The sequence below is a fragment of the Xiphophorus maculatus genome, chromosome 13 (genome assembly GCF_002775205.1).
Source record: "Xiphophorus maculatus strain JP 163 A chromosome 13, X_maculatus-5.0-male, whole genome shotgun sequence".
Classification (NCBI taxonomy): domain Eukaryota; kingdom Metazoa; phylum Chordata; class Actinopteri; order Cyprinodontiformes; family Poeciliidae; genus Xiphophorus; species Xiphophorus maculatus.
The window spans coordinates 3,289,862-3,310,699 of NC_036455.1; the positions used below are offsets into that span (position 1 = coordinate 3,289,862).

At 37.7% G+C, this 20,838-nt stretch overlaps 1 protein-coding gene across 7 annotated transcripts in view; it reads left to right on the top strand.

Annotated features, from left to right (window-relative positions):
• The window catches only part of LOC102223359 (myocyte-specific enhancer factor 2D homolog), a 39,966-nt gene extending 23,395 nt beyond the window's left edge, over positions 1-16,571 (top strand). For 2 of the 7 annotated variants that reach the window (XM_005796526.3, XM_023345124.1), the window contains exons 6-13: positions 134-190; positions 3,006-3,187; positions 5,456-5,485; positions 8,286-8,415; positions 8,834-9,005; positions 11,540-11,608; positions 13,331-13,381; positions 15,020-16,571. In XM_005796526.3, the coding sequence (XP_005796583.3) occupies positions 134-190; positions 3,006-3,187; positions 5,456-5,485; positions 8,286-8,415; positions 8,834-9,005; positions 11,540-11,608; positions 13,331-13,381; positions 15,020-15,437 (1,109 nt within the window). In that variant the 3' untranslated portion in view covers positions 15,438-16,571. The remainder of the gene's footprint in view (positions 1-133; positions 191-3,005; positions 3,188-5,455; positions 5,486-8,285; positions 8,416-8,833; positions 9,006-11,539; positions 11,609-13,330; positions 13,382-15,019) is intronic. The other 5 variants (XM_023345125.1, XM_023345126.1, XM_023345127.1 and 2 more) reach the window with 4 other exon arrangements.
• Positions 16,572-20,838: the final 4,267 nt, after the last annotated feature.

Genomic DNA, 20,838 nt, shown 5'->3' on the forward strand with positions numbered 1-20,838 from the left:
AAAGTGAAACTTGATCACAGTGTTTAAACTTGGGAAGAAAACTAAGCTCAAGTTTTACTTTCAATTTAGAATTTGTTTCAGCTAAAAAGTCAAAATTGCGTGGATTCATTGTATTTTTTTCTTTATTTAATAGGTGCTCTCCTCGGAGGCGACCTGAATAATTCAAACGGAGGATGTCCAAGTCCAGTCTGTAAGTAATTTCTTTCATTTTTACAAAACCAAAGTTGTAGCATTCTTTTTTTGTTGTTTCCCTTATTTTGTTTTATAATTAAGTAATTATTCCTGTGTTGCTCCATCTGGGATTGGATGCTAATTAGTGGGATTCTCTGAATGTTGAGTATTCACTTTTGACTTATGAAATATTTATTCTAAAAGTGAAGCACAATCATACACCAATATATAAATAGTATTTCCCTCATGGATGTTTTATCTCTTTCTTTTTTCATTTACAAATCAGCCATGATCAACAAAATGTGGCCTTTTTGGACATAAAAAGGAAAACAGCCTTTAATGTCAAGGTGAAAACTGATTTCTATAAAATATTGACAATGAAATAAAAATATGTATCATATATTAAGTGACTACTTAAATATTCACCTCCTTCAAGTCAGTATTTTGCAGCTTTGGTTGCAATAACAGCCTGGCGTCTCAATCAGGGTTGTTCCACAGTTTTAATCCATTCTTCCTTATAAACTGCTCAAACACTGTCAGGTTGATGGACATTGTGATTGTCAGGTTGACAGTTCATATTGAGGTCTGGGCTTTGACTGGGCCACTCCAGAACATCCAAAGCATTTCTGTGTAGCCAAAGAACAAAAACTGTTTTCAGGCCTAAGCATTTTTTTTAAACAAATATAACGCTTTCTTACAAATAACTACAGTAAAATAATCATTTTAGTCATCAATATGAAGTACAGTAAGACAAATTGTGACTTGTGTATTTCACTGTTCCTCTGACTGTGACGCTGCAGCCCGACTCCGCTCTCTAGTGTCTTTTTCTCCTGAAGCCTGTGGTGCAGGTGTGTTTTTTCAAGAGAAGAACATAGTTATTGGTAGTTGTTGTCGCTCTTTTTTTCTTCTGGGCAAAAATATTTGCCAAAATTTGCCAAGCTGTATTACGTATATTTAAATACCGTAACGTTATTGGCACACAGGTAGAGCAGAAGCGCTGAGACTGTTTAGCCAATCAGGACGCAGAACACAATGCACTGTAAAAAAAAAAAACTGCACAAAAAACTCTGTGAAGCAGCAAGGTCGTGAAAGGTGAACCGCTTTATAGCGAGGGTTCACTGTACACCAAACACGTGCCGCGGGTTAAAATCTGTGTGGAGGCATGTTGAGGGCGCGTCAGAGGTGTCAAAAATAGCTCCAGCCGTTGTTTTCCGTTGCCGGCTTATTTGTCGGACTCGTCAAATGCTTCAAATCGCGCCGTGACGGTCCCTCGACGCGCCTTCACGTAGACTTTGAATGTAAACCAGATGTGCTTCACGTGCGAAACACGTTTGGTGTAAATGCATCATTACAGAGCTGCCATATTTCTTCCATGTCTTGATATTGAATCTAATTGAACTCCAGGAGATGTTTGATGTTTTAGAGAAATTATGCTTCTCATAAACTAGGGGAGCACTAATAAATCAGCCTCAATTTTCTTAATTATAGGAGATCTGTGATCGGCTGATACTTGCATGTGAAGCCGATCTTGTCTACCTCTGCGAAGCTAAAAATCAACCACTGTCCTCTTCTACTTTGTCATGAGAAAAGATTTGACTGACAGATCAGGCCATGTCTGCATGTTTGCAGTTAACAATAGTAGCCCCACTGTTGCCAACTCAAAGACTTTATTGTTTTATTCAGCAACATATCAGACAAAAACAACAGTTACTAAGTTACTTTTCTGTAGTTTAGAAAATTAACTAGTAACAGTAATAGCTCACTTTCTAAGCTAACCTGAAGAAAAGTTATACAAAAATATGCTTATATTGTTTTTCAAAAGGAAATACTCCAGCTTTTTGTTTATGCATTCATCTCCAGTCAATTTAATAGATGAACTCTCACCTGGCCCAAACATTTATAGCTTTTCTGTTTTTGTTGGCGACGGAATTTGGCTCGTTGGTTCGTCACAGAAACTCATCTACCGGCTCTGTACCGCCACCCGTTTGTTGATGAAATTAATTTTCCGTTTCATCCGTAAAGCTACACTTACACTATGAGCATCAACTACGGAACGTCGTGTTCAGTTTATCCGCTCACCTATATAAATATACCTGCAGCCTCTGAACACCAGCCACCAGGCAGCAGCTCTGGAAGGAGAGGCTGCCGTACTCCAGGCATCGTGCCAGTTATTTTTTAGGATGCTTATTGGTCCCCCGAAAAACAATAAAAGCCCGGACATTATCATGAATCAATAAAATCCTCCCAGAGCGAACTTGAAAATGCTGCTGACACTTAGCTTTCATCAACGACTCTGGCAGAAGTGAGAGCGCTGTGCAACGCTAATATTGACCCGTCCGGAACACAGTGCGCTAAATAATAAAATATAAATTACCGAACCTTCGAGGCAGATACATTTTTCTCGAGGAATTTTAATAATCAACGTACTTGAATCGCTCGAGGAATTGTCAGCCCTACTTATTATGTTTCATATTTTTATTATCATTTTGTAAAAATCAGTTTTCACTTTGACAATAAAGGTTTGTCTTTTTGTTAACAATTTGGCTGATCATGATTGATTTGCAAAAGGAGGAACTGTATTATTTAAGAACATATCTAATTTAAAGACACCGTATAGCGGCTTATAAGGACCAAATTTGTGAAATGTGTCCAATAAATCACAACATTAGTGACCCTCTGTATTGTCCATCTTCAGGTTCCTTCCTCAGAGTCGAGCCGTTTTTTAGAGGATAACTTAACAACGAAACTCAACTCTACCGCTGTCTGTACCCCTACTGTCTGTTTCATCTTTCCCTATTGATCGCCATGCATTCGCACCTTAATCTGCCCCGCAGCTAATGGATATACCAGCGCCAGGGCCTCCCCAGGTCTGCTCACCGTCTCCAACGGCAACAGCCTGGGGAAAGTAGTTCCGGCCAAGTCCCCGCCGCCCCCTCCCAGCCCGCAGATGGTCAACAGCCGTAAGCCAGACCTGCGAGTCATCACCTCGCAGGGCGGGAAGAGCCTCATGCAGATGGTGAGATCAGCCAAGTTCAACATAGTTTAACATTTCTGACCCCTCAGCTCTTTTCGTGATCGCTAGAAACGCTCACAAACCCAGCAGGTTTTTGTTGAAACCAAGATGTTACTAGTTACTGTCATCAGGGGCTTGAAAACCTTGAAATAATCAAATTTCAATTTGGTTTTTCCAAAGTTTGGACTTGAAAGTGCTTCATATTCAAACTGCACAGTTTTGTGTTAAATCAGGGGTGTCTAAACTTTCTGTGTTTTCATTTTTACCTGATGCTAAATGTGATAGCAGTCACATAATTTAGCTAGAATTGATCAATTATTCTAGATTTAAAACTAGTTTTCAAGTTTGTCAGATTAAAAAAATGGCAACAAGCACTTTCCTAATTTTTTCAGGCTGGTCATATTTTTCAACATTTTTTGTCTCTTTTTGGCTCACTCCTGCTTTATATTGAAAAGTTTATGAAATGGAAATGTCCAAATCTGCATTTTAGTACAACTGTTTGTTTTTACAAATGAAACGTATCAAATTAAAAGAAAAAACTTGTGTTCTACCTTATATTTTTCATTTTAAGATCTTATATTGTCTGTGTTTTTCTGAAACATTATTTTTAAATCTGTATTTTCTGCCTGAAATGGCAAACAACAAATTTATACTATTCTTGAATTTCTGATTAAGGCTCACCCAAAATTGTTTTAAGAGCTGCAAATGGCCCTCAATCCACACTTTGGACACACTGTATTAAATCTAAAAGCCTAAATTTGGAAAATGTTATGGTAACATTTTATTTGAGGGGTGTGCATGAGATTGACATAACTGCTATAAACATGAAGGAGTCTCATGAAGTGTCATTCTGTAAATGACATTTTTAATGCAAAGCTGCTTTAAAAATGTCATTTACAGAATGACACTTCATGACAACAGTCATAAACATCATGAAGACTCCTTCATGTTTATGTCTCATGTCAGTCTTATGCACATCCCTTCAAATAAAATGTTATTTACAGTTGAAATCAGATATTTTATACACTTAATGAAAAGACACACACATTTTGTTTTCTGTGTCTGAAGTTAAATCAAACTAAACATTTCTTTTTTTAGGCCCGTTAGAATTACCAAAATTATTTGTATTTGCTTAATGTCAGAAAACTTAGCAAGATACAATTTCGCTGTATATTAGTTGTTCCTGTTGACGTATTGATAGATCAATATCAGGTAATAGTGTATTGAAACTGTCTTTTTTTAAGTTCATTTATATCGTTTTCATCTCATAGGTGTGGTGCTGTAAAGGTTAGAAAACTTACCTTGATAATGCCTGAAAAGTGGAAAAACTGTCAACATTTTCCAACTTCCCATATCTTTACTTAGAAGACAAAACAATCCAGAAATCATAATTTTGTTGCCAAAGTGCCCCGAACTGTACAGGAGCTGGGTAAATATCTCCATCCTGGGGTGAAATGAATGGATGAGGACCAAATTGCTTCATTTTTATAGTTGGATTGAACCCATCCAACTGAAGATGCTGCAAGAAAATCAGGAAATCTTAATTTATCTTCTCATCCAAAGCCTGAATGCTTGAAGCTCTGTTATTGATAAATCTGATCTTTTTTATCAAGCTGTTTGATAATCAAAACTTTGACTGACGGGTTTAAAATATTTATCCAAAAACTTGTTTATTTCTCGTCTTGTTTCTCCAGTGTCAGGATTTTTTTCAGACTTTTTTTACAATAATCAAGCTGCCTAGTTGAGATAATTTTGAGTGAACATAAGTTTCAAAACAAACATCAGACACAATAATGAAAAATTCTGTTCCAACACTTTAAAGATGTACAATCTAGGCAAATATTTTATAAAGGAATGAACCACGACTTCATTAGGCTTTAGTAATTGCTTCAAGTATTTCAGTTTAATGTGAAGTTAAAGTGTAAAGATAGGACAAAACTAAGTAATAATCTTTAGCCCGAACTGTTATAACATTATTTAGATTCTCAGTTTTAGTGCGTTTCTTAAAGAAACCTTTGATAAATAATTTTAACTGTTTCCAAATATTTTATTGTCTTTAGTTTGTTGCTACCTGTTGCAGTTTAGATCAGGTCTGAGAAAACCAAATGTTAGCTTAAAAGATTTCCAAAAATGTGCCTTTGTTTGGTGCTGCTCTCATTTTTATTGAACTTGGCCATCGAACCAATGAACTAGTATGAGTTCAGGCTTTGTTTTCATGGTTTTATTCAGTCACTCCAGAGTTATAACCCTCTCTGTTACAACTCCTTGCAGACAGAGGATGAGCTGGAATTGGTAAACGAGGTGATTCCCCCCCCCTCACTCCCAAACACATACATCAGTCACTCGCATGAGTCGATGCCAGTCAGCTGTCAGCATGAGTGCAGGACTCTGCAGGAGTTTCTTCTTGTTTCAGTTTTGTTTTCACCAACATTTCCTTTGAGAGGGTGTTCAGTTTGACTGACTGCATGTGGGTCAGGGTCCGTGGATGTTTTATTCCAGCATTTGTTTTTAGTTTTTGGAGATAATCTAGAATTGAGCCCTCCACATTAATCTTGTTGACGGTGCCGTAGCAGAAATATCTGAGTGCTTTCCTGCAGGTTTGAGCTGGACTCGCTTCATCGTACTGTATGGTGCTTATCTAAAGCATGGGTGTTGTTCTCACTTTGCGTTGTGGTGCGAAGCGCCACAGAGCATGTTTCAGTGTTCACCGACGGTCTCACACACTCATTTCCACTATCCGACACAATGTTTGAGATTTTTAATAACTTCCTTGAATTACATTAAAGGCATTTAACCAACAAAAACTCCAAATTTGAGCTTTCATGGCCAACTGTCGGTCATGAAACACAAAGCATGTTACTTTAGATGATCTTTAGAGATGAATAAAAAACTTAAAGTACCTTTAGGATAGAAAGTAGTTATAATATCAATCATAAATAGGATTTAGTTGTCTGCTTACATCAACCAGCAATACTCAGGCTTGAAATTATCTTTAATTGCTAGTTTTTAGTTGCACTTTGTTTCATATAAATGCAGAGAAGTTAGAAATTCAGATACCAGATTTGGAGTTTAGATCATGCAAACAATTTCAGTTTTCACCCTTTCAATTGCAGATTTAAATCCAGAGGAAAGGACTTTACCTAATGCTACAGCTGCAGTAGCATCTTTAGCATTTTTACCTTTTAATTATCATTGCTTCACTTCTATTAAAAGTTTATGACAAAAATATGATTTCTAACTTCCAGAATAAAATGGAAGTATCCAAATATTTGTGCCTAATAATATTTAATAGAATCGTACAATATTAGAAATACCTTAAAAGATTCAAATAAACAAATACTTCAGTTTCTTTTATAAATATTTCTTTACATAATTTGAACTGTAGGTCTTCTGGGTAAAACATATTTACAAGTTTTTTTTATCTTGAATGTAAAATGTATATTTTTTTGTACAGTTTTGCCTTAATTACTTCTCTGACGGCGTAATGGCCCTTTTTGAGTTTGTATGCTCTACTTAACAATTAATCAATTACTAAATAAGTTGACAATTTTTTCAAAAATTAATCACAATTAATGATTTCATCCCTAAAATATAAAGTGTAAAAAAAACAATATAGTTGTAAAAAATAGCAGTTTTCAGAGCCTATTAAGTGTATTAAAACAATATACTGTAGAAATGTAACTTTTTCCACAATATGTTGCTAAGCTGTGGAAAACTGAACCTTTTCAGGATGCATGCCCTTCACAATGCTTGCAACAAAATAAGATAATACTAGTTATTAAGATAAATGTGTTTTTAGAGGAGTAATGGCTGCTTCTGGTGGCTGTTCTCTTCCCTCTTCAACAATTCGTCTTAAAGTTGACAGGCAAGATTCTCATTTTCCGGAAGATGGTGATTAATTTTCATCACTTTCGCTCTGCTGGCGCTCTCGCTCTTCTTCCTCACAAAGGAAGATAATTAAATCTTTCTCCTCTTCGAGGTCTGTCTCTGCTCCTTTTGTACGTTTAGTGTAATTCAAAACTCTTGATGAATGGTTCTTTTCACACGTGAAGGTAATTCCAGGGGAAATCCACAGAATCTTTTGCCTTTTCTGGCAAGACGATTTATATGTGGAAGTGTTTAAGAAGAGCTCCAGTTTGCTTTTTATCCAAGGTAAATTTGAGCTTTTAAAGATTTAGACATAAATCATGTGGTTTTGATGACGTTCCTCAAGATTTAGTTTTAAAACGAATGTATGGAAATGTTATTGTAATGGACGGAATATTTCAAAGGTTTTTTTTCTTTACATTCATTGAAAATTCAAGAGGTAAGCAGAGCAATAAATAGAGTCTTCAGTGGTTAATTAGTTGTAAGGCTTAATAATGATTCCTTGGGCATAAAGTAACTGATTACACACAGAGTGCAATAAAACTTCTCACAGCTAAGCAAGCAAAGTGTGGTGGAATCAACTAACTGACTCTTTGGTTACCTAGCAACTCTCTCATTCTTTGGTTCCCTAGCAACAACATGTTGAGTAACTGACAGCAGCAGCAGTATAAGGTTTTGCCACTGTGCCTCATTACTGCTTAACAATAAGAAACAACGGCGTTTTGTGAAAACTGTGGATAAAAGAGGAAAGCTCACACTACCAGTTTGACAGTAATTCAGATGTTTAAAACAAATCAATAACTATCGATGTCGATTTATATTGTGTTAGGTTTTTCACTCATACTGTCCAGCCATCATTACTATATTTACATCATGAACTAGTTTAGTTATTTTAATGTTGCGCATTGTTAATGTTACACAGTAATAAGATTTAGGAAAGATGTTACCAGCGACCAGTCAGTTCTTTTTGTAACCAACGGTTGAATAAATTGCCTTTGATGTAATTCTCTTACATGTCTTATTCAAACCAAGGAGTTTGTATTTGATGCATGTCATCAAGAACGCACTGAGAGGTTTCCTCGGTGTGCAACATCATTCTGAGTCCAGCCATGTGTGCATCTGTCATTCCCAGCATGTCTGAATAAAAACAAACCAAAGAAAGTACTGAAACGGGCTCGCAGAGGAAGCTGTTCCTTGTTTGTATTTTTTCTGATGTTGTTTTGCTCTTTGGCAGAACGCCCAGCGGCTGGCGGCCGGAGCCCAGGTGGCACAAACCCTCACCACGCCTGTGGTGTCTGTAGCCACACCGAGCCTCCTGGCACAGGGTCTGCCCTTCTCCGCCATACCCACAGCGTACAACACAGGTGAGGCAAAAACTGCAGTCGAAGGTGGAGGGATTGTGTAAAATCAAGTTTTTTATTTTAGATATTATTATTTCTGATTTTATCTGATCCATCGTTTCCATTGATTATAGCTCAAATCCCTGTTTAAACCGGCCCACTTTTACGAGACAATTTGGCTCCTGATGTTATCACATAACTTATGACCAACTTCCTGCTGGTGGATTAAATTTTTCAGACCCTTATAACAACATTTCTGTCCAAAGTTATTTGAAATCATTCGACATGAGAGTGTCAAGGCAGGTAATGATTGATGAATAGATTACACAACAAAAACTAAAACTGTTTAAGTATAAACCGGTGAAATGACCTGCACCTGTTTGCATCACCTGAACATAAACATAAGTTTAAATCCGTATTTAAATCCTGCATCTTCCATCAGAGTACCAGCTGACCAGTGCGGACATCACTGCTTTACACGCTCTCGCGTCACCAGGCGGCTTGTTGCCGACCAGCGTGTCCACATGGCAACAACAGCAGGCCGTCTCCCAGCAACAACAACCCCAACAGCAGCAGCAGCAGCAGCTTAACCTTGCATCACTCAGCAACTTGGTGTAAGTCTCCTGATTTTGTTTTTCCCCTGCAGATGTGTAGGAAATGTTTGTAACATCCTCATCTAACAGCTCAGTCTTCTGATAACAGCTGGCATACTGACCCTAACAGTTGCTTGCATTATATGCATACCATGACCTCCAATGCAAGCAACTTGCATCCTTTTTAGTGACCTGGTTTGCATGTCACCATTATCATCACATCGATCTGAATAGTTTCCTGTGGCTTTTATTGAACCATCAATCGTGAGCAGGAGGTAGCAGGTTTGCTTTGCCACTTTTCCAGAAGGTATTATAATAATAAAGATGTGATTTGATCATATTTTGTTTGTTAGGACAACAGTTTGACTAGAACCAGGGTGTCTAACACATTTTCATCTTGGAAATGAGTTTAATAAAGAATCAAGATAAAGAATATTCTTAAAGAGCCGGTTGTGCCAGGATGTATTGATAAAACCGATAAATAAACTTAAAATATTAATAAATAGTTGTCTCTGCATTTTAGAAATAGTACTTAAAATTAAATATTGAACATCTTTTCACATTGTTCAGTCCCTCTAGGATTTTGCGATTGTTTTTGTGATTTTTTTGCAATCAAAGTCACTAATTTTATGGTGCTAATTTAGAAATATTTCCAAAAATATTTTTGCAATATTTGCGCTAATGTAGGTTACATGACTTTTTATTCATCACCACACCGATCACTGACTGTTTGCCATCAAACAACGCCGAGGCAGTAGTGTCGTAAAAGTAAGAAATACTGCCTCCTACAGGAGAGAGTTACCATAACTTAAACCCAAATGTTTTTCATAAATTTGCAATAAACTTACAGTTATGCATCAACATGAAAAAAATGCTTGGATTTGTTGATTTTATGTGAATTTCCGCAATCATGGAATCACAGCAACTGGAAGGACTGATTGATGTAATTTAGCATCTAGAGTCAAGAGGGCCACGTAGAAAGCTGTGGCGGGCCACATGTGGCCCCCGGACCTTGAGTTTGACACATGTGGACTAGAAGATGTCGGTTCACAGAAATACGGTTTAGAAATAGAGATTGTGGCTTTATATTTAGAACTGGACAAAGATTTTTTTCTTTAAAGTTTTCTTTGCAGGGAATTAAAAACTCATCTGAAAGTTTTTAATTTCAAACAGAGTAGCTAATAGTGTGAACTGTGTCAGGAGTCTTCTTGTGGTCCAACATGTCGAGTAGCAACAGATCCTACAGACTCCTCCAGGCTCTAAGGCGACTTTCACACAATGCCACACATTTATTGTCTTTTAAAGTTTATCTTTAGGAGACACCAAGAGAGGATGTGCATTAAATTTAACCAGCTAAAAGTGTTGAAGTCGCTGTCCTTCCTCTTTGTGTCAACAGGAACTGTGAGTGAAACTTATACTGTTCAACAGTTGACAATAAGAAAATAAATTTTGTCATTATAGTTTAAAAGTATTAAAATGCCTGTAGGTTAAGTGGATTTTAATAATACATTTGAAATTAAGGTGCTTTAAAGCTACATAAGAAATCTTTTATATATAACATGCTACTAGTGACGTTCTGAATTTCTTTGAAGAATTTGAATTAATATGAGTTATAACAACATTTAATTTCCCTTTGAGAGCAATACAATATTTTTTGAATTGATTTTAATTTATATTATATGACATACAACTCTGGGGGAAAAAAGAGACTACCTAAAATTATCAGTTTCCCAGATTTTACTCTTTAAAGGTTTATGTTTGAGTAAAATTAAAATTGTTCTATTATTCTATGAACTACTGACAACATGTCACTGAAATTCCAAGCAAAAATATTTTGTATTTATTTGCAGAAAATGAGAAATGGTCAAAATAACAAAACAGATGCAGAGCTTTCAGACTTCAAATAATGCAAAGAAAACAAGTTCATATTAATTTAGAAACAACGATACTAATGTTTTAACTCAGTTCAGAAATCAATATTTGGTGGAATAACCAGGAGGTTTTCAATGGGGTTCAGTGCAGTGGACTCTTCATTGTTTCCAGAGCTGTATATATTGGTTTTAAGTGTAGTTGGTCAAACATAATTGTAAAAAAATCTACACTCCTTCTTGAGAAGGTAAATATGATTTGCTCTACATTTTACCATTAATTTGTGAGAGGACTCAATTGAAATTTGACCTTTTTGATAAATTAATTACTACAGCAGCTCAAGAATAATTACATTTATTTAATTTACTTAATTACTCAAAGTAGTACTAAATAATCTTATACAGAAATAGAAATGCAGTGTTTTTAAATAGCGTATCAATAATGATCTGTAAAGTTTTGAGCCTCTATTCAACCGATACGTTTTGTGAAATTGTTGTATCCATGTTCAGTCAGGATTACAATCATTAGATCAGATTAAAGTTTTCCCTTTTTTCCCTTCACAGAATCAAACAGTTTCCCTGTTTTTTCTCCTTTGGGTTTGAAATATGGGTGACTAAATGTCTTTGAGCGATTTTGGGTTTTGGTCTGGTAGATCCTTGAAGTGTGTCCTCTCCTCTCCTCCACAGCATGTGGGGCGTGGACAAACAGAGCAGCGAGCTGTCTAGCCAAGTGTCCAGTCTGGCTGCCAATCTGAGGTGAACAGCCACCGCTAGTGTGTGTGAAATGTCATGACTTTGTCTGTCAGCCGGGGATTTGGGAGGCTCACTTTGTATTTGGACGGATCCAGCCTCTAAAGAAGCAGAGCAGGAGATTCTAACGGGGCAAGAAAATCGTTTTAAGATGAGAAAATTAAACAGGTTTAATTTATCTTCTTTTGAAATTTGTAAAAGTTGAAGGTTTTCACATTTTGCCAAATTACTGCAAATTGGTGACTTCAATACATGGTGGTGGCAGCATCATGCTGTGAGGATACATAAGCAGAGACGGGGTGACTGGAGTAGGCGTGGGCATTTATCGTATCGTTTATAATTTATTGTGAATATTTTCTCTTAATTATTTTTGATTTATTATCTCAATAAATTTAATTTTTTTTAAAACATCAATAAATATCAGTAAATTTGAAAATATGATTAAATGCACTTACTGTGTGCAGTTTAGTGATATAAATCAAGTTTTTTAAGTAAGTGGCGTCACAAAGTAGCGTTTCTCAAACAGGAATGTTCTTGAAGAGCAGTATTTGTGTTTATGGCGCGATTAATGCTTTTCCATGCGGTCATGCAGTTGCCTACGTCTGAATGTAGCCAATAATTGACCAAAGGTTGTCAATAACATGTTAAAGGCTTAATATTGTAAATTAGGGGTGTCCAAACTGTGGCCTGAGGGCCATTTTATGGCCTTCTGGAGGATTTTGGGCGGCCCCCCCCCCGAGTTACATTTTGGAATAGAGTAAACCTGGCATGCAACCAGACATGTTTTCATCTTTTAGGGAATTTTTTTTTTTTTACATAAGTAATCTCTTCTTAAAAAAATATTAGGTAGAAAAAGTAAATTCCCATTTACAAACATCAACCGAATTTTTCTCAAAAGCAAATCTTACTTCTAAAATAAGAAAACAATCAACCCTAAAAATATAGAAACTCTGAGCCTGCCTGAAAACCAAATCATGTAATTCTTTTTAAATGTTTTTTTATCGACAGTTAGGACTGAAAGGATTAATCGGATTAATTGTGATTAATCGCTTATTGAAATAATCAATTAATTGTTAACTGGAGCATACAGACTGAAAAAGATGCCATTTGGTGAAAAAAAAAAAAACATATTCAGTAATTAAACCAAAATTGTACAAAAAATATTTATATTTCCATTTAAGATTAAAACACTTTTAACCATATCTCAAGTGGAATAGTTCAGAATTACTAAAGGAATGCAATGTTATTATAAAATTTTTATTTTCTCATTTAAAGGTTTATTTTTATCTCTGTGTATTTCTAATATTGTATGAAAAACAATTAAGTGATTAAGTGAAAAATTAGTAGAATGTACCATTGTTTTATCCAATTAATCAATTAATTGTCAGAATAATAGATTTCAATATTTAGTTGATTTTAATTAAAATGACATTTTTAATTTATGATTGAGCAAAAAAGTCAGTTTTGAAAATGTGAAAAATATAAACAAAACAAAAAGTTTGGACAGCACTGATGTAACAATTGCATCCAGAAAACCCAGAACATGTACGATCTTCTTGTGTCTGCTTCCGACTAAGATCTGCGTTTGCGGCGCTCAGAGAAACGCCGCCGTCGCTGCGGTGAATCCAAACTTGCCTGCCATAATGTTTCACACTTTTCTCCTCACATGCCTCTAATCCACCTGTTCCCTTTCGGTTTGGGCTCCAACATGTTGTTTTCTCCCCACAGCGTTGGCTCTCCGTCCAACCTGCTCTTGGGTAGAGATGAGTGGTTGGGCCGGTACTGTATCACACTTCCTATTTCCTGTGTGTCTTGTGACTGCTTTTTGGCTGCCGCCCCCTTCCCCTCCCTTTAAGCATGCCTGCTGTCAAACAGAAAAGCGGTGTAGCTGTGGTTTCCACCATGTTTTCTAACCAGATTATTATTTTCTTCACATCCTTGCTGACTCACTGCGAACCACCCCGTCACACACCAATCATTTCATGCTTCTGTTGGTGGTTTTGAGCTGCTGTTGGGGACCTTACTTTGCTTTTAAAGGCTCAAAGATGGCCGCCGGTGAATAACTGATTGTGGCTTTTCCTTGTTGGTGCCGTTCTGTAATGTTCTGTCCCGACACAAATGGTCCTCTGGGAATCTAATCGTTCACTTTTTGTCACGTTGCTAATTAATGTTGCAGCGCCTTACAAAAGTATTCACACCCCTTGAGGTTTTTCATGTTTTTGTCATTTTACAACCATAAATGTTGATGGATTTTATTGCAGGTTTTTCACATATTCTGGAAAACTGTGGAGACTGAGTTTAGTTTTGTAGCCTGGAAAATAATGGAAAATCCACTATGAATAGAAAAAATATATTTCTGTCCTGTTTTGGTTGTTCCTTTGTAATACACTTGTCTCCTGTCTTGTATAGTTTGTCTCCTTTCTTTCTTTCTTTTTTGTGTACTTCAATGTGTCCTGTCTTCATTGACACTCTTTCCTCTCTCTCTAGCTTTCCTTCTTCTTTTCTTTCCTTATTATTTGACAATTTGCTTCCTTTTATAATTTCTCATCTTCCTTTCTTCCTGTCTTGTCTCTTATTTCTTACATTCTTGCTTCCTTCTATCCTTATGTACTTTCATATGTCCTACCTTTATCCTTTCCTTGAATACTTTCTTGTCTCCTTACACTTTTTTTCCTCATATACTTCTACACCTCTCTTCCTTGCATTATTTCTTATCTCCCTTACTTCCCTTTACTGTTTTTTTTCTTCCTTGTGTACTTTTTTCTCTTGCATTTCTTTCCTCGTGTCCTTTTTCACACCTTTCTTTCTTTATTTCTCGTCTACTTCCATCTCTCCTACCTTTTTTCTTTCCTTGTATACGCTCTTGTACCTTATTTCTTTCCTTTCTTGCACTTTCTTGTCTTACTTTTCCTCCTTGACTTTCTTCCTCTCTGTTTGTGCTTTTCCTCTCTTCAATCCTAGTTTGTTCCTTATCATTTAAAATACGTTTTGCCAGACATTATAAATAAATTTACAGTCTGGTGTGTAAATTAAACACTGCGGATTGGGAACTCTGGAAGTTAGGTATTGAAAAACTGGAGTTTTTACATAAGAATGTACAAGAATCTTGTTTTTGTGATGTGATGGATCAACATGTTGCAGTTCATACCTGAAGTTGAAGGAAAATAATGCATGATTTAATGTTTTAATTAAAAAAAAAACAACAAACTTTTACTTTTCACTTCAGTTATTTGCTCCTTTGTGTTGCTCCATCTCATGAAATTCAATAAAACATTGAAGTCTGTGGTTGTAAACTGAACAAATCTGGAGAAGCTAAAAGATTGCAGAATGATTTTTATCATGAGGGACGGTCAGTGGTTTCGTTTTTGCTCCGCCTCTCATCCTCCATCTTGTTTTCTTCCCTCTGACCCGTTCCAGGCCGGCGACCCACATACCTCAAGGCGCCATGCTGACCGTCAACACCAGCTCCAGCGTGAGCATCAAGTCGGAGCCGGTCTCGCCCGGCCGGGACCGGAGCACCCCGTGTCCTCCCCCCGCTCCGCCTCAGTCCACCACGCTGTCCTCCACGTCCGGAGGCGCCATCTTGACGGCGCCGCCTCAGTACCCCAGCTCGCTGCTCTGCCTGGAGCCGCCGACGGGCCGCTCACCCGCAGACAGTGTCAGCAGCAACGCCAGCTCCTTCGAGGGCAGCGATCGCGACGATGCCAGCGCTGCCGGTGGCGGCGGCGGTACCAGAGGCGGAGGCGGCGCCACCGAGCTCCTCAGGGTGTCGAACGAACCGGATCAGGACGGAGGAAACGTAAAACGCATGAGATTGGACGCCTGGGTCACATAAAAGCCGCCTCTCGTCGCCCAGAGGAAGTTCTGACTTGTAAACACTTACCTTCATTATTAGGCCCCCACGACCCTTTGACCCCACCACTCCACTGCCATGTGACACTATCACCACACGTCTGCACCTGTCCTGCATTACACGCCGCCATCTTGAACTCACAGGGCTTCGCCAAAAACTGACTGGTTTGGATGTCTGAGCTCAGCTGGATTCGGGTTTTCAAGGCCTTGAACGTATTTCTGTCGTGATTTCTGAGGCGTTTGACCTTTTTTTATGCAATTTGACGCAACACAGAACATTTTTCACGTGGTTTCTCAGTGATCTACTTCTACTCGCACGGAGGAGTGTGGATCGGTGGCTCCTCAGCGTTACGGGACGCCTGCTGCATGACTCGTCACTTCCTGCTCCTGCAATCCCGCGGCGTTTTGATCGCGTGCTGTCCATTTTTTCCCCGTGATTTCGCCTGGAGACGTTTGAAGGCTGCTGGGAAATGTTTGACCGGACGCTTTAGGTACGGGGTTCCTCCACTGCCTGGAAAAGTCTGGAATTTGAATTCAGGATTTTTCAGGTCTGGGAAAACAAGAGCTTGGAAAAAAAATCTACATTTCCTCCCAATTTATCCTTTGTGTGTTTCCAACTCTGTTGTCTTTCATTATTTGTGTCCTACTTCCTTTCCTAGTGTCCTTTCTTTGTCCAACTTTCTTTTTAGTATCCTACAAAATTGTCTAGTGTCCTTCTGTTTATTGTCCTCTCATTTTTGTCCTTCTTCCCTTCCTAATTGTCCCCCCTTCCTTGTCTCCTACTTTCCTTTCGTACCTTTTCTCATTTCTCGAGTCCTACTTCATTTTCAACTTTTCTTTCCTTGTCTCCTATTTTCCTTTGCTAGTGTTTCTCCCCTCCCTTGTGTCCTACTTCCTCTCCTACTATCTCTCCTCTGTAGAGTCCTATTACCGTATTTTCCACACTATAAGGCACACCACATTAAAAGGCGCACCTTCAATGAATGGCCTATTTTAAAACTTTTTTCATATATAAGGCAGATAGAACAGACGCTACAGTGGAGGCTGGGGTTACGTTATGCATCCATTAGATGGAACTGAGCTAAATTTAATGTCAACAAAACAGTCAGATAGGTCAGTCAAACTTTATTAATAGATTACAAACCAGTGTTCTGAAAACTCCGTTCATTCCCAAAATGAATAAACAGCTGTTTTATTATTTTCCCCGAGGTAAAGTAAGTGACGTGGTATTTTCGTGACACAGTTTATCTTTTAACAACAGCAAGGTATAACATTTAGTGGAGGGGAACGTTTCCTCGATTCAATAAACACGTAAAAAACAGTCTGATACTGTTATGGTAAATCAAACGTTAGTGCAATCACAATATATATCCACTTCCGCACCATTGATTCGTTCATGTTAAATTCTCTCGCTGCTGCTCTATTCCCGTGTTCTACTGCCTGACTGATCGCCTTGAGCTTAAACTCTGCGTCGTAAGCGTGTCTCTTAATAGGAGCCATTTTGGGGTCTTTACACAAAACCCAGCGTGCACCGCGCGCTTCTTCTTCTACGGGGGAAAATGAAGTTGGCGGCTGCTTACCGTAGTTGCGAGACCTGTTGTGTCTCAATATTGGTCCATATATAAGGCGCACTGGATTATAAGGCGCACTGTCGGCTTTTGAGAAAACTGAAGGTTTTTAGGTTCCCGCCTGTAGTGCGGAAAATACGGTACCTTTTCTACAATCCATCCTTCCGTACTTCCGTCTTCCTTTCCTACTGTCCCTACATCCTTGTGTCTTGCTTCCTTTTTTTGTTCTACTTCCTTTCCTAATGTCTTCCCTTCTTTGTATCCTTCCTTCTGGACATTCCTTCATGGTGTCCTACCTCCCTTCCAAGTGTCCTTCTTTCCTATCATTCTTGTGTCCTTTTCTTTTGTTTAAGTTTCTCCCCGTCCTCCCTTCTTTCCATCTTTCCTTCCCTATTTAAATCCCTCCGTCAATAGAAATGTCTCCCTCAGATAAATTTAATATCGATGCTCGATATGAAAATTTGGGCCGATATCCGATATCAATAATGCTGTTTTGGCCTCTAACCGATATATATATTTCTCTACTGTTTTGATACCTTTGGGGGGGGGGAAAACTACCAGAAACAAACGGCAACAAGATGGAAATAAATATCGGTTGTTTCATTTATCGGCCCGATACGTTAGAGTCCAAAGGACTGGGAGTTCTGGTGTGGGATTTTTCCATGGAGATGTGAAGGAACCCTGTTGGTAGGAAGAGCCTCCAGAAACGGGGCGGAGTCGAGCGCCGGCGTGCCGACGTCGGCTCTTCTTCTTCTTCTTCTTCTTCTAAACAAAACCAGACACCAAACGTCTCCCTCGGTGCGGAGACGCGGCAGACTTTGGGAGCTCCTCCATCCTTAGGAACTTTAACGAGAATCTTTTAGTTTTCTTTAGTATTTGGTTCTTCGGAGTCCAAGTGTTCTTTATCTGTTGGTATTTTAAACATGTTTCGCAGGTCCGTTAGTCGTCCAGAGGTAGAAATTCAGACTTTGTATTAAACATAAACAATAAGAAAATAGGAAGAAAAAAAAAAATCACTCCTTATACAAAAGCTTTGATGTCCTCTTTAGCTCTCTATATCCCTCCATAGCCGTGTTTGGAAAAGTGAAAGGAAAAAAGACTTTTTCTATATTTCTACCGCTTCGAGTCGGCGACAAAGTGAAATAGCTTTTTGGCTTCAACCACGTGTCTGTACATAATGAGTATATTTGCATAGACTTTGCTAGGTATCCCTAAAAACAAGCAATGTGTTGATTCTCAGTGGATCTGTCCACATATATGAGTGTGACTTTGATATGTTTCTGGAGCCGCGGTGCAGGGGGCGGGGCTAGTTTCAGTAATCCTCCATTTTCTTCTAGTGTTGATGGCGTGCGCACTTTGTCTCACAGAGGCCTGCTTGGTTGTGGTGTCATCATTACTGTCCTGCCACACATCTTTAAAAACCCACAAATGAAGGTAAATCGTACACCGTGATGTAAACTCTTTATTACTATTCTTGTTAGAATTATCATTATCATTATTATTATTATTATTATTAGGACACTGCCATTCACTTATATTGTAGCTATGGAGATGAAATACACTTTGAATAGAGTGTACCATGTAAAAATGTTTTCCACTTTAAGCAGACACAGATGATGCCGGCTTTCCTCTTTGCAGATTGGTTTCAAGTTTTCTGTTTTCTATCATTTTAAGTGTGAGCCCAGGTGGAGGCTGACGAACCTATGATGTTTTTATCTGCCCCGATAAGGAATTAAGTTGTTAATATTTCACCTAAAATCAGGTTGGAGCTCTGGACTTTAAGACATATTTGATGAGCAGCTTCTTTGTCATGGTTTTGGCCCAAAAATACAAAATATTTACAGTCAGATTCTCCAAAGATGCATAAATTAGGCTTTTTCTGTTCTGAAGAAAACCAGAGCTGAAACGATTAATCGGATTAATCGTGATAAATAGATTATTGGAACAATCATCAGCCTATTTAGTAATTGATTAATAATTAACAGGAGTATACAAATTCAAAAGGAAAAGTGTTATTTGCTGAAAGAAAGATACAGTCAGAGCAGAAAACTGCAAAAATATAAAAAAATTTTCCAAAAAACAGCTAAAGGAACGCTGTTATTTCACTTCAGGTAATAAAATGTTTATTTTCTTTTTTTTTTAAAATGTAATTATTTATTTGAATCTTTTACAATATTTCTAATATTTTATTTTTTAAAAGGCTGAAGTGGTAAAGAATGTGTCCATTCTTCCATCTGATTAATCGTCAAAGTAATCGTTTAATCACCAGAATATTTGATTAATCGAAACGATCGTTAGCTGCAGCGCTAAATAAAATCTGTCGTTTTCAAACAGAAATTATCCTCATTTATGAGTCAAGCATGTGTCCCTGATTTTTATCAAATAAGAAAAGAAGCATTAACTTGTTAAATAGTGAGAATCTTCACTTTGAATGCACTTAATGAACAAAAGGTCAGGATTCAACCTGCTAATCAAAGGAAAAACTGGACAATTCCAGCCTCTGGTTTGCTGATTTAGCACTAGACTATTGCATTTTTACTCAATGCTTTTATTATAAAGTAACCCATTAAATACATAATGAACTCAAGTCTTACCATTTCTCTATGGTAATAATTTCATTTCCTTTTTGAGCTGCAATAAAACAAAAAAGGAGCAGCACAAGACAAGTTGTGCTGCTCAGTAATCATCTTATATTATTAATAAACATTTCAGATATCTGTCTGATAATTGATCCACGTTTGCATCCGGCTGACGATAATGTTCTGTAATAATCAGAAAATTGCTTCTTATTTTGTTTGTGCTGTGAATTAGGATTTCTCGACAGGATGCAACAAGAGATAATTATCCACGTTTATTAGAATCTCAGTTAAGACAAAAATAAAAAGTAAATTGTCACCACTGTACTTCATAATTACTGGCACCCCTGATAATGATGCCTTAAAAAACTAGTTCTAGTTTAACAACGGACTCTAGCAGAAGAGGCCCGCAGCATCACGGATCCTCTAAAGTCTGTTTTTGTGTTAGATTGAAATTCTGATCCTGCTGGGGTTTTTCAATTCAAATTCAGAAGCACTTCATTGATACCCAGTGGAAATTAAATAAAATTTAATCAATCTGACCAAAGAAGCGAGTTCCAGAATGTTCATGTTTGTGATGGAAGGAAATAAAATGACTTTTTCCCAAACTTTCAGCATATAAACACAGTTTAATCTGGACTCTTTTGATTTGAATTACTCCTCCTAGCAGCGAACTTGTTTGTAGTTTTAACTTTAATTGTTTCTCTGACTTTAGTTAAGGGTAAGTTGAGGAGAGTAGCTAATTTCTTTAGCGTTTTTCTAGCCGTACATGAATGTCGTTTTAAGGAGTTTCTAGGTAAAGTCGGTTATGAATAAATGCTCTCCAAAGGGTGAAGCTGCTGCAGCAATAAGTCGTTTTTCACGCGTCTTTAGCGGGGGTGCTAGTAGATGTGAAGACGCTGGAAGTCGTAATCGGTGTGAAACGAGTTTGTGACTCTGAAAGCCCAACACAACCGCTAACAACCAGTTAGGAACAAAAGCATAAATTTGTTTATTTTTCTGTTTCTAGCAGCTCATCTGGCTCCAGACCCCCCCCATGCTCACATCTTTAGTTTATTTGCTCTTCATTTTTGTAGGATTTTTTTTGACAAATAGGCAAAAGCTTTGCAGACTTTCCCCTCTGAACTCTGATTCTCTGCTGGTGGTGCTCTGACATTTCGCCGATTTATCTCCTTTTTTCTCTCAGACATGCAAAGAAAGGTTGCAGTGTAGAGACAATCTATATGAGGAAACCTGCACC